The sequence below is a fragment of the Coenobita brevimanus genome, chromosome 108 (genome assembly GCF_032717465.1).
Source record: "Coenobita brevimanus isolate Jiangsu-jjx chromosome 108, ASM3271746v2, whole genome shotgun sequence".
Classification (NCBI taxonomy): Eukaryota; Metazoa; Arthropoda; class Malacostraca; order Decapoda; family Coenobitidae; genus Coenobita; species Coenobita brevimanus.
The window spans coordinates 5,086,658-5,100,449 of record NC_137061.1 but is presented as its reverse complement, the minus strand read 5'-3'; the positions used below and the strand labels follow the sequence as shown (position 1 = coordinate 5,100,449).

Here is a 13,792-nt window from a genome sequence, read left to right as displayed (position 1 = left end):
GGGGTAAAAATAATCTTGTTGTTTGTAATCCATCAAAAACTCAGTTCTTACACCTAGTAACCCGACACAATCTTCCACAGGAGTACCCTCTAAGGTTTAATAATATCCAGCTCAATCCTGCAAGATCCTTGAATATGCTTGGGGCTTCATTAACTCGTCCCATGTCTTTCTCGGTGTACCCCTCATAACCCCACCCCCAATATTAACACTTCTCACCTTCCTCACCCAATTATCATCCCCCATGCTCTCCACATGTCCAAACCATCTCAATCTACCTCTCCTCATCACAACACCAATACACTCCAGTCCCATCCCACCTCTCAACTCTTCCATCGTAAACCCAGCCCCCCCGGACCTTGCACACAGGGACCTACTACATATCCACCTAATCATTGTCATTTCTGTACGTCTGAGCTGGCGAATATCCTCCTCCTTTACTGCCCAGGTCTCACTACCATACAGCATTACACTCCTAACACATGCTGCATAGAAAGACCCCTTAGCATGTAGGGAGAGCCCTCTCAATGTCAGAAGAGGCAAGAGTTCCCTGAACTTCTTCCAACCACTTCTCACCCTAGCCACAGAGCTAGCTCCAGCCCCACCTCCAGCACACAACATGTCTCCCAAATAACAAAACTCTTCCACACACTCAAGAGATTCAGCAGCAAGTTCAATGCTTTCATGCCTGACAATCTCCACCTGCTCTCCCCGACACGCCGTACACATGTAATCAGCATTATCTCGCAGTCTCCCTCTGATACCACTACATCTCTTGTGCACCCATTTATCACAGACACCACACAAGATAGAATTACTTCCCACTCCCTTGTGGCAAACTGCACATGGCCATTCTCCCTCATCTTTGACAGTACCGCCACCAACCCTAGATATCATCACTTTTGTTTTATCTTCATTTACCCTTAAGCCCTTGTGCCCCATACCATATCTCCACTTCCTAAACCTTTCCTTCGCCTCCCTTTTGTTCTCTGCAATCAACACCAAATCATCAGCATACAACAACTCCCACGGGAGTCCGTTTCTAAAGTCACGTGAGAGGGCTTCAAGTACCATGATAAACAATATGGGACTCAAAACTGACCCCTGATGCACACCAACATTCACGGAAAACTCATCACTCAAATCTCCATTCGGTCTTACCTGGGTGCAAGCATCCACATACATAGCCATAACCACCCTAACCAGCCACTCCTCCAAGCCAAGCTTTTTTAAGCCCACTTCACCACCTCTCTAGAGACTCTGTCAAATGCCTTTTCCAAATCAACAAAAACAAAATACAGATCCCTTCTCCTGCCAATATATTTTTCCTGAAGCTGTCGAACAATGAATATGGCATCAGTGGTCCCCCTACCTGGCATAAACCCAAACTGCATCTCATCAATATTCACTCTTTCTCTAATCATACCTTCTAAAACTCTCTCCATTACCTTCATTATCTGATCTAAAAAGCTTTTTACTTCTATAATTTCCTCTTTCCAGGGCATCACCCTTCCTTTTATACACATGTACAATTACACTCTTCAGCCAATCATCTGGGACAACACACTCATAAATAATTCTATTTATCAGGTCAGTGACTAACCTCACCCCTATATATCCTGAGGCCTTCAACATTTCGTCAGTCAACCGAGACACACCTGTTGCCTTCCCCATTAGATGTTGGGAAGATTACTGTACTAATAAGCTGTTGGGATAGTACTGTTGGTGAATCAGGGCCCAGGGTGGGAAGTTATCAATGATGCTATCTGCCTGTGTGAGAGGAGTGTAAAATCTAATCTAAAAATGATTCCATGCTTCCTCTTAAGGAATCCCTCAATTTTGGTTGACCATGGTACAGTTGATGTTTTCTATGGACTGGAAGCTAAATGAAGTGCCAAAAGTAGCTAATTGCTTCCCAACAGTTTCCAGCAACTGTTGGGAAAAAGAAATTTGAGATTTCTAGTAAGTTTTGTAACTGAGAGAGTTTCAGCTTGGACTTGGACTTACGAACAGTCTCTCAGGAGAAAGGTCATAGAGTGATTGTACTTGCAGCTGAATGTTTCCTGTGTAAGAGTGATGATTGTGTGGCAGACTACTGTGTTGGTAACCACACTTCACTCCTGTGGCAGTGCTTCCCAGGGTTGATGGTAGTCACTCATCTACAGTTGCAAAAAAAAAAAAATATTATATTACCAGTATTGATTACCATTTTTTTTTTTTTGTATAGTTCCTTGCCACACGTCTGACTGTCTTTTAACCCCTTCACTACAATAATGTAATTTCGAATGTATTCTTGTTATCTTTAGGTGCTTTGATTCAGCTTCGTAGAAACTGAATTGGAGAGGACAGATAAGCTATAGATTCTATTAATCCTCATGGTTACAGGAAGTATGTCATCACATTATAAAGCATTCAATAAGTAACCTTTTTTTTACATACAATTCATTATTTTTTTTTTAGGTGAAACATGGGTGGCTGATAGAATTTGGTTGGGTGCAAGTGAGATGTCACATCCACATGGAAGATCAGACATGCAATGAGTGTAAAATTGGTCTGCCTCCATCTCTGATGGCTTCAGGTAAGTCCATGTCTTTGTCTCATATTTCATTTTATCCACTCACTTGATGTAGTGCTGCTTTCGGGTGTCTGCCCTTTCCTCTCCTCCATCCTGCTTTCCTTCCATCCTCTTCTATCCTTATTTCCTTCATTCTTTCCTCATCCCTCTGCCTGTGGGTGGCTTTACACTCCCTCTTCTGTCTTTCTTTCCTTCATTCTTTCCTCTTCCTTCTGCCTGTGGGTGACTCTACTGTGAGTGATAAGCCAAATGGTTTCCTGTACACCTGGAAACCATTTACTATGCTGAGTGGTATACATATAACCAAATTTTGGTGCCTGGTGGTTTAGTGGGTAATTAAGGCACTCCAATCGGATTGAGCCAGTGAAGGTTTATATCCAAGGGATGGTTGGGGTTTTTTGCTCACGTAATGCCACTCAGAGATGGGTGAGGCTGGTCACTCTCATCTTAAATGTTAGCACCAACTTGCCTGTTCCCGGGCTCCTGTGTTTCTCATGGGGCAGTGTAGGATTGGATGGTGAATGAATGAATGAATATATGCATGATTCAGCAGGCCTCGTTGTTGTACGTGAATGACAGATTTACAAGCCTTTGGACAATTTTATTTCTGTTATTTATATTTTGTGTGTGTGTGCTTCAGGCATATTATGTGAGTTTTTGTTACTATTTTATTAAGTAAATCTAATATTTTAACCAGTTCAATATGTGAGTAGTGCAGGACAGTAATAAAGGTTTTTGTCCTGCCAGAAATTCATTTTTTGTATATTAGGAAGTCAGGAAGAAATCCTTAGAAAGAAATTTGCAACCTTCGCGTTCACTGTTGCTCAGAAAGGTAGTGAGAGTGAGGGGTTTGTGTTCAAATAATCAACACTCAAGAGAGGATTGTTTTTTCTCCACTGCTTGAACAATGATTCTGAACTTCCTAAAGTCCCTGTGCAGACTATTCTTAAGTGCAGATGTGCACAGATCGTGGGGTCTGGAACTCACAGTTGCTGGGGGTTGAATTTATGAGTTATAGCACCTCCCTCATGAACCTACAGTAGTGTAGAGATAAATCCCTGTGTGCTGTGATAGGAGAGTGTAGGCATGACTTCCTTGCTGAGGTGCCATAATAACCAGTCATGAGATAGTACTGTACTAGGTTTTTTTCCTTAATTAAGTACCTGAGAAGCACCAGAACTTTTAAGGTACTTTTTGGCATATACTGCAGCAGGAAAACTAACTTTTTGCATCCAATAAAAATACAGTGTTGAAAAAAGAATTTTTGCAGATATTTAGGCATGTGAGGAACTTCTAGTGTAAATTATTGTGTGTCTTATTTCAGTGTACGGACTGTTTATATTTCTCCCACTTCCCTAATTTTGTTATATTTGTACAGTATTTTGTCGTACCTTGTGGTACTAGGTGTCAGTGACCATCATCCACATACTTGATGTAGTGCTGCCTACTTCTTCATTAACTTATAACATTCTTTTTCTGTGTCTGTCCTCCTCTCTTCCTATTTTTCCCATCCATCTTGTCACATTTTATTACTGGTATTCTTCTTTCCACCTCTTGTAGCTTGACACTGAGTGACCAGCTGATTAGTTTGCTGTAACCCAGGAAATAATTTGCAACATTGAGTGGTGACCATATAACCAAATAACAGGATGATGTGGAGCCTGCTATGGTTCCTCTGTTAACTGGATAAGGAGACACGATTGCGGTGTCCATCCAGGGACCAATCCTTCACGCATTTTTCCATGCTCCCCTGTGGTGAGATGCAGTCTGCTGCAAAGGAACATCAGTTCACTGCATGGGGCAGCCCTGCAGGTGCAGTTGCTTGCATGCAGTTGATGGGTCTGCTTGGCCAGACAGACTAGGGTTACACAACAACTACAACAATCTCAGCCTCATACTATCAATAAGTGGGAGTAAGGGTTAGGATGATGATGGTCACGGTGGTGGTGATGTATACCACTTCCACACCTTTTCTTTCCTTGTTTCTGGATCCTTCCTCACTTACCTACTTGTGTATAAGTAGAAACAAGGGCTAGGATGATGGTAGTGATGATGATGAGGCCATGATGGTGATGATAAAGATGCTGATTATGGAGATAATGATGAGAGTGATGATGATGATGATAAGTGATGAAATGATGGTGAGGGTGTTAATTGATGACATGATGATTAAGATGATGATGATAATGGTGATAATGATTTGTTTCCACAGCACCAAACCCTAACGTTGATGTGCCACCATCTCTTCGGTTGATGGTGGTGAAGAGTGAAAGTGATGAGGTCCGAGTGGGCAGCCTTCACCTGATGACCGTGGCTGGAGGCACCATAGGACGTGACACAGAAAACCTTGTCCAGCTTTCAGATGAAAACATCAGCACGGTACAATAAGTGTTTGTATTCAGAATGTTCAGAATGAGAGATTAACTATACAGGTAGGTCCTGTTATACGACCATTCGATATACGAGAAACTGATGATACGACCCGAGTAAGTTAGGGACTATTTTCAACATATGATCTTGAAAAGCCAATGATACGACATTCAATCTGGGGCGAGGTCGGAGAATTCTAACTCAGTCATCCCAGCAAATGCAGTCACCGCCGTTTTCTCTCAAACCTCGGAGAGAAATAGTGGGACTGCTCAACTGGCGACAGCCAGCTTCCTGCCTCCAGCACAACGTTACCACCTATAGGTGAGTGTTATGCATGTTTTATATGTTTAATTAATGTGCAGTCATGTTATTTGCATATTATTTGCTCTTTCAGGTTGCTTTCTCTACAGTTCGGTAATATAGATATGTTTGTTGCATTTGGTACCATATATTTTAGCTTGAAAACTTACTTTTGATGGGGTCCTTGAACCCAACCAATATATTACCATTAGTTACGTGTTTTGTTATGCGAGAATTCATTATACGACTATGCCAAATGGAACATAACTGCTCGTATCATCGGGACCTTCCTGTTCTGTATTCTTTTCAGTTTAACTTGGCCTTTATTTGCCATTCCTTCATTTTGAATTTTTATATGTAACAGGTGTTTAATTATAGGACTTTCCTAATCACAAAGAAGTGTTAACCTCTAAAGCACGAGTGACGGACAGTGTCGTCCAAAGACAAGTGTTCAGGGTGCCTCAGTTGATGGACAACCATTTTGTGTTTCCTGTCAATATTCGAAGTCATTCCCATTTTATGTGGTGCCCAGTGCATAATAGGCATATAGGAGGTAGGTGAATGGTGATTCCAGTTTTCGCTGGGAAATGCGAGGGGTAGTAATGATGAGTTTCGATTCCACTTTGTCTGATTCGCTTGCCACCGTCACTGGCATTCCGACCCCTGCCACCTCCATCCTTGCCAAGTCTCCCACTCATGCAATGAAGGGGTTGTGTGAAAGTGCAGTTGGGAAGGAACTAGAAGTAACGGTGTTGTCATTTTCGAGTGGGGAGACAAAGCCTGAGGACAGAATTTACCACGTGGGGTGATGTACAGTACCTTGGCTTCCCTCATGTGCCTCCTCTCATAGCTCCGTGCAGCCACCTGAGAGTGATCTTGATGACCCTTCAGAGTCCAAGGACTTCCTCTATCCTTCTAAAGCCTTGGGAGGGTCCTCTGAGATGTCGGACTCTTAGGGCAAGGGTCTGACGATCAGAAGTCATGTTTTACATAAACACTGAGTAACGGCCCCTGAACCTCCTCTGGGGCGCCTTTGCGTTGCTCATGTGTCACCACTGTCTCATCACCATCCACATCACCACAGCTTTATACTTTGAAGGTGTGTGGGAAAGTGTATTGTATATGTGTAAATTTGTACATGAAAATAGAAATAAGTAAGTGGGTTAGAAAAAAGTAAGATCTGACATTCATTTAGTGAAGTAAGATTGTAAAACAAAAGTGCAGTATACGTAAGATAAGGAAAACTACGGTATTGAAAATAAGCACTGTACAGTATTATGACCAAAACTAAACCTGTATATTGCTTTTGCATGATCCTGTATAGAAAACAGGTGTTGGGGTGAGAGTAAAAGTGATCTTTCAGGGCAAATGCTATACAGTGATTTTGTATTTTGGTGTATAAACTCTGATGTAAGAAATGAGCTTGAGTGAAAATGAAAGTGACTTTGCAGTATATCAAAAAATAAGTGTAGTGACAAAAAATAATTTAGTGAACTTCTTGTAGTGAAGTAAGGACTTAACCAAATGAGTGTCTGTTATACGTAAGGTGCTGGAAGATAAGGAAAACTTTGAGTATAACAAATGAGTACGGGTGAGATGAAAGGTGAAAATAACCTTTCATGGCACTGGTATAAAAAATGTGCCTGAGTGAACGTGAAAGAGATCTTTTGCAGCAAGTACTGTGTATCAGTGTATAAACCTTAGTCTCCCCACACACCTTCTGGTGGAGTGTCTCCCTAGAACAGCTGTATGGATTGGGCAAATAAAATGAGGAAGCTGCACATAAAGGATGTGATGATAAATTCATCCAGCAGTGGCAAGGGCAGGTGGAGAGGTGTGGGAAGGTCTAGTGGGACAAAGGGAAGTGAGAGCGGGGCAGCCTCAACTGACCCGGGCTGCCACAACCTGCGCGGCCTCCCACCCAAGCCAACAGCTACTGTATTCATGTGGATGCTGCCTCACTTCAACCTCAAAAGTTACCTATCCTCCTCACCTCCTTGTTCCACAACTCTTTCACCTAGAGACCTGGGGATACTTGCAGTGGAGAGACAAAGCATTGTTGAGTACAGTTATCTCCCAGTTATCTGTCGTCACAATATCTAGCCTATCACAATATCCGGCGCTCTTTGCTTGGCTCTATTAAAACAATATCTGGCGACATTAGACAGTATCTAACTCAGAAACGGGAAGTAGTCGGCAGTAATATGCATTTTTTGGTGGTGACGTGTATCATCTGGCTCAGACATGGGACCCAGTTGGCATGTGGGCACACCCTGCAACACAGCAGCCAATCACAGTACGTTGCAGGAGGAGCCCATCCGATATGCCAAGCCTACCATTGCCCTCTCATTCTCTCCCATGGATGTTGTGTAATGAGGACATATCTGTTCATTGTGCTTTTGTGACCCACATGGTGGTTATTCCCCAGTGCTGTGACTTAGCCTGTGGCCCCCCATGCCTCACTCATTGCTGTAGTGCTGAGGTGGTAAATCTGGAGTAATCTTTGTGGGAGCCATTTGCCACTAGACTACATGGGATTTAGTGCACTGTACTGCATAGTGTACTACTCTACCCTCCATCTGTGCCAACACTAGGTGAGTACAGTATGAATATGATTATATATCATGTACTGTAGTGGTGGTAGATGGGGACGCTTACCATCCACTCATTCGATGTAGTGCTGCTTTGGGTGTCCACCCTTTCCTCTCATCCTTCCTTCTTCTTCTGTCGTTCTTTCTTTCATTCTTTCCACTTCCTTCTGCCTATGGGTGATTTTCCGCTCCCTTATCTGTCTTTATTTCCTTCGTTCTTTCCCCTTCCTTCTGCTTATGGGTGACTGTACACTGAGTGACAAGCCAAATGGTTTCCGGTACACCAGGAAACCATTTACTATGCTAGGCGATAACCATATAACCAAATTATGGTGGCTGGTGGTTTAGTGGGTAATTAAGGCGCTTCAGTTAGATTGAGTCCGTGTAGGTTTATATCCAAACGATTGTTGGGGTTTATTGCTTACCTAATGCCACTCAAGGGTGGGTGATGCTGGTCACTATCCTTTTAAATGTCAGGACCAACTTGCCTAGCCCTGGGTGCCTTCACTCCTCATGGGGCAACATAGGATTGTGTGTGTGTGTGTGTGTGTGTGTGTGTGTGTGTGTGTGTGTGTGTGTGTGTGTCCGACTGTGATCATAGGCGTCACAGCCTGCTCCCATGGCCCAGTAGTACTCCTACATACCATACACCTCTTTGATGGATGAATGGATGGATGGGTGTACTGTATTAGTGTACAATACCATATGTACTGTATCAATACTTTATTGTATTTTATGCATGATTTTAATCATTTACTCTTGGTTAATATTGTGGGAAAGTTTTTAAGATAGAGAGTTGAGACAGATAGCTTTGGGTGGTGACATATTATCCAGCTCTGTGTTGAATGGATAGCCAATTGGGGATACCGATGCAATATCCTGCATTTTTGCAATATCTGGGGGGGGGGGGCTGAATTGCATCGAGTAATTGAGAGGTTACTATATTCTGATCTTTCATTGAATGTTGTAGGTGGTGTAATTACTGAGATGTGATGGTTTAAATACAAGCAGTTTTGGAGAAAATGCCTGCATACAGGGAGTGCAAAGTATGATAGATGCCTGAGTTTTGGGGGTTAAGAAAAGGAAGTATAGCCATTGTGCTCATATTCTGTTACTGAGCTTTGAGAAATCAGCAGCAAAATAAATTATCTAGATATCAGTAGCAAAATAAACACTCCACTGAGCTAAGGTGGATGAACCATGAGAGAGTGTATGTGACTGAGATGTGTGGGGGAGAGGGAGACTGCATATGAGATGATAGATGGGATTGAGAAATATATAAATGAAAATGATGTGAGTTGGAGAAGGGGGCAGTCTGATTGCAGAGGATAAGGTGACATAAAGGCAATTTGTTTTTGGTTACTTTCTCTAGGCTTAAGGCTTGTGACAGAAGATAAATATGGAACATGTATTGGCTGATTTTACACATTCAAGTTGAGATAACCCTGATTCAGCACACAAAATCTTTTCTGTTATCACTACCCAATTTCATATAACTCAGGAAACCATTTACAGTGTTGGGTGGTAACCATATAACCAAATAATAGGGTGATGTGGAGCCTACTGTGATGTTCCTGTTAACTGCATGGATTGCAAATGAGGCATCCATCTAGAAACCAAACCTCCGCACTCTTTTTCACGTGTTGCTGTGGTGAGGCATTGTCTGCCGCAAGGGAACATCGATTCAGTTGCCTGCAGGGGCAGTTGCTGGCCGGCAGTTGATGGGTCTTCTCATCCAGACAAACTGGGGGGTACTCTCATGCTGCTGGTGCTGATGTTGCTGCCCAATGTAACAACTAAAACATGAGCAGAAATGCATTAAATTGCAATATGAGTGCATTAATCTCTGTCATCACATGTGGACTTGCTCAGCCCACCAAAAGAAAACATTTTTGGTCAAGCAGCACTGATACTGTTTAATCCCGTCACTCATTTTGCACTCACACCAACCTACACACACACACACACACACACACACACACACACACACTGTCAGCCAGAGTGAACGGACGTGTTCAACTGCTCTCAACCACCGCTGCAAACCTTAAGTAGTTTTCAGGAATTACGTTTGTCCTGTCTCCTATGGTATTGTTTTAAGCTTAAAATATTGTAAGTTAATATAGATTACCAAAAATGTAAAGATTTATTGGCAAGAATATACTTGAATGTTTTAAGTATTTTTCGGTAACAGCTGTTTTTGGTACTGTAACCGACATCAAACATTGCCGAAAATGTAAACACTGAGAGAATCGAATTTCCAGGATTTGATAGAAATACTAATGTCGGAGTTAGAGAAAGAACAGAGAAATTAGTTGGAGAAGAACAGGGAGGCTTTAGGAAGGGAAGAGGTTGTGTAGATCAGATATTCATTCTTAGATCTTTAGTGGAAAAGTTTCTAGAGAAGGGAAAGAAGTTGTATGCGGCGTTCATGGATTTGGAGAAAGCATATGACAGGGTGGATAGACAAGGATTATGGAAAGTGTTAAGAATATATAGAGTAGATGGGAAGTTTTTGAATGCTGTGAAGAGTATGTACGATGGTGCGAAGGCTGCAGTGTGTGTGGATGGTGAACTAAGTGAATTTTTCTCTTTGAAAGTTGGGTTGAAACAGGGATGTGTCATGTCTCCATGGTTGTTCAATCTGTACATGGATGGGGTAATAAAAGAGGAACAAGGTAGGGTAGTGGATGTTGGAGTGGCCCTGGTGAGAGAGGATAGTGTTTGGAAACTCCCTGTACTGTTGTTTGCAGATGATACTGTGTTGTTGAGTGAAGACGAAGGGGAGCTGCAAGGCTTGGTGGATGAGTTTGGGAGAGTGTGTAAGAAACGGAATCTAAAGGTGAATGTAGGGAAGAGTAAAGTGATGGTCTTTGAGAGAGGTGAAGTCAGTGAATGTACAGCGAGGTTGGATGGTGAGGAATTGGAAAATGTGAGTACGTTTAAGTACTTGGGTAGTGTGATGAGTAAGGATGGAGGTTTGGAGGGTGAAGTGCTTGAAAGGGTACAGCAGGGAAGAAAGGTTGCTGGTTCTTTGAAAGCAGTGATAAGAAACAGGGAAGTGAGCATGGAAGTGAAAAAGTTACTACATGACAGTATTGTGATACCAACTTTAACGTATGGAAGTGAAGCTTGGACGTTGTTGGAAGGACACAAGTCAAGAGTGAGAGCAGTGGAAATGAGTTATTTAAGAGGAGCCTGTGGAGTCACATGGAGAGACAGGCTGACGAATGAGAATATAAAGGAGCGTTGTGGTGTTGATGTGGCTGTGATAGGAAGCGTTATGAGGAACACACTGAGGTGGTTTGGCCATGTGGAGAGGATGGAGGGTGAAAGACTGACGAAGAGAGTGTATGTGAGTGAGGTGGAGGGGGGAAGAGAGAGGGGGAGGCCGAGGATGAGATGGAGAGATGGGGTGGAGAGGTATATGAGAAAGGGGGGTGTGAGTTGGGAGCAGGGCAGTGAAATGGCGGGGGACAGGGCGACTTGGAGGCGATTTGTTTGTGGCCACCCCAAACGGGATTGAGGCGTCTGGCAATAGATAGATAGATAGACTGATGTCATGGATCTGGTTAAAACATTAATTATGAGGATTAGGGAACTTCAAAAGAAAGTGGAGAATCTAGTGTTAAAGGACATGTCTGAGAATACGGAGATTACTATACAGAGTCTGATCCAGTCCAATGACACGGCGAATGAGGAGATCAGAAATTTGAAGCATGAAAATATCAAATTGAGGAGAAAACTAGAAGAGAGTACTAATAAAACGGAGAAGGTGAGTAGTGTATTAGAAGTGCATAAGGCAAAGTGGGCACACGTAGAAGAACAGAAAAAAGCGGTCAGCTTAAGAGAAATCATCCAGGAAGAAAGGGAAATGAACAAAAAAATAAATGGAAGAAAATGTAGTGAAAATACTGAAGAAAAAAGAGAAAATAATGAGAGAAACTGTAGAAAGGAACAGATGCGTGGTAATATTTGGAAACAGGGAAGAGGAAGAAAATGTTAGATCTGTGAGACTCGAGAGAGACACGAACCTTGTGAGAGGAATATTAGGCAAGATTGACCCCGAAGGAGACAAGTGGGTAAAAGAAATTGAGAAAGTAAGGAGGATAGGGCCTTATAAGAAAGGGGAAACAAGACCAATGAGAGTCAAGTTTACATCAGAAAGTGTAGTAAATGATATTCTTAAAGTGACCTGGAAATTAAGCAAAGAGGCAGGGATGGAAAATATTATAATAAGAAAAGATTTGAATGAAGAAGAAAGGGAAGTTTTAAAATAATTGAAAGAACAAGTAAAAGAAAAAAATTATAAGAGGACAGAGGAAGAATGTAATACTTTTTTTTGGAGAGTGATGGATATGAAAGTAAGGAGGTGGTATGTAAGGAAATAGAAGCGAGGGAGACTAAGGGAGATAGCTATGAAAGATCAGAAATTGAGGAAGTGGTACCGATGGAGAGAAGGAGAGAAGAGGGTATAAAAAACATCAAAAATAATTTGAAAGTGATATACACTTATGTCGATGGTTTAATATCGGCAAAGCTTGAAATCAACGATTACTTGAGAAAACATGAACCTGATATCATGTGCTTTGTAGAGACCAAATTAAGAGAAGATATTGATGTTCATTTGGGAGATGGTAAATACAAACTGTGGAGAAGAGACAGAAAAGAAATAATGGGAGGAGGAGTGATGATAGCAGTGAAGCACAACATAAATGATACTGTGGAAATGGGAGAAGGCAGGGATGAAGTGATATATATGAAATTAGAAACTGGAGAGAATGTCGAGAGATATGGTGGTAGTGTATGTTCCCCCTAAGACAAGAGCATGGAACAGTGAGGAATACCAGATGTTGTCAGATATGGCTAGTTATTTACAAAAAATAATTGAGAAAACCAACAATATAATTTTGGTGGGTGACTTTAACTGGAAGGAGGTAAAGAAAGTAAGGCAGTGTGAAAGGGGAAATAGTAGGGGAGTGAAAGATAGCAATAATAGATTGTTGGTGGAGAAGAGAGAGAAATTGAGGAGATGGAAGGAGCACTTTGAGGATTTGTTGAATGTAGAGAGTGAGAGCAGTGTGAGTATAAGTGGTTGGGGAATGGCTGGGAGAAGAAGAGATGAGAGGAGGGAGGAAGAGATCAGTAGGGTGGAAGTAGTGCAAGCGATGAAGAAGATTAAGTTGGGAAAGGCCCCAGGAATTGATGGAGTGTGTGGTGAAATGCTTAGGTATGGGGATGAGATTGTTGTGGAGTGGATATTGAAGTTGTGTAGATTGGCTTGGGAAGAGGGAAGGGTTCCAGAGGACTGGAAATCAGGTATAATTGTTCCTTTATACAAAGAAAAAGGGGAGAGAGAAGTATGTGGTAACCATAGGGGTATTTGCCTTCTTAGTGTGACTGGTAAAATATATGGTAGAATACTCATTGATAGGGTTAGGCATATGACAGAGGAGCTAGTTGGAGAAGAACAAGGGGGATTTAGGAAGGGAAAAGGGTGTGTAGATCAGATATTTGTTCTAAGATGTTTAGTGGAGAAGTATCTAGAGAAGGGAAGGAAAGTGTATGCTGCCTTCATGGACTTGGAGAAAACCTATGACAGAATAGATAGGCAAGGTATGTGGAAGGTATTAAGAATATATGGAGTGGAGGGGAAATTGTTGAGTGCTGTGAAGAGTATGTACGAGGGAGCTAGGGCTGCAGTGTGAGTGGATGGTGAGCTGAGTGAGTTCTTTGATCTCAATGTGGGACTGAAACAGGGTTGTGTGATGTCTCCATGGCTGTTTAATATATACATGGATGGGGTTGTATTTCTTCGTTCTTTGGTTCCTTTTCATTTATTTCATGCTTTATGTCCATTATTGGTGTGAATATGGTCTTAAATATGTTTAAATAGGTGCTATGCATGTCTGGTAGGGAGTTATTTAGGTGGCTTTCAAAGTTAGGCTGGGTTAGGGTCCTT

At 42.1% G+C, this 13,792-nt stretch overlaps 1 protein-coding gene across 1 annotated transcript in view; it reads left to right on the top strand.

Annotated features, from left to right (window-relative positions):
- Positions 1-13,792, top strand: part of LOC145416872 (angiogenic factor with G patch and FHA domains 1-like) — a 136,380-nt gene that overhangs the window by 55,801 nt on the left and 66,787 nt on the right. The window contains exons 3-4 of the mRNA XM_080285739.1: positions 2,458-2,575; positions 4,785-4,951. Coding sequence (XP_080141865.1) covers positions 2,458-2,575; positions 4,785-4,951 — 285 coding nt within the window. The remainder of the gene's footprint in view (positions 1-2,457; positions 2,576-4,784; positions 4,952-13,792) is intronic.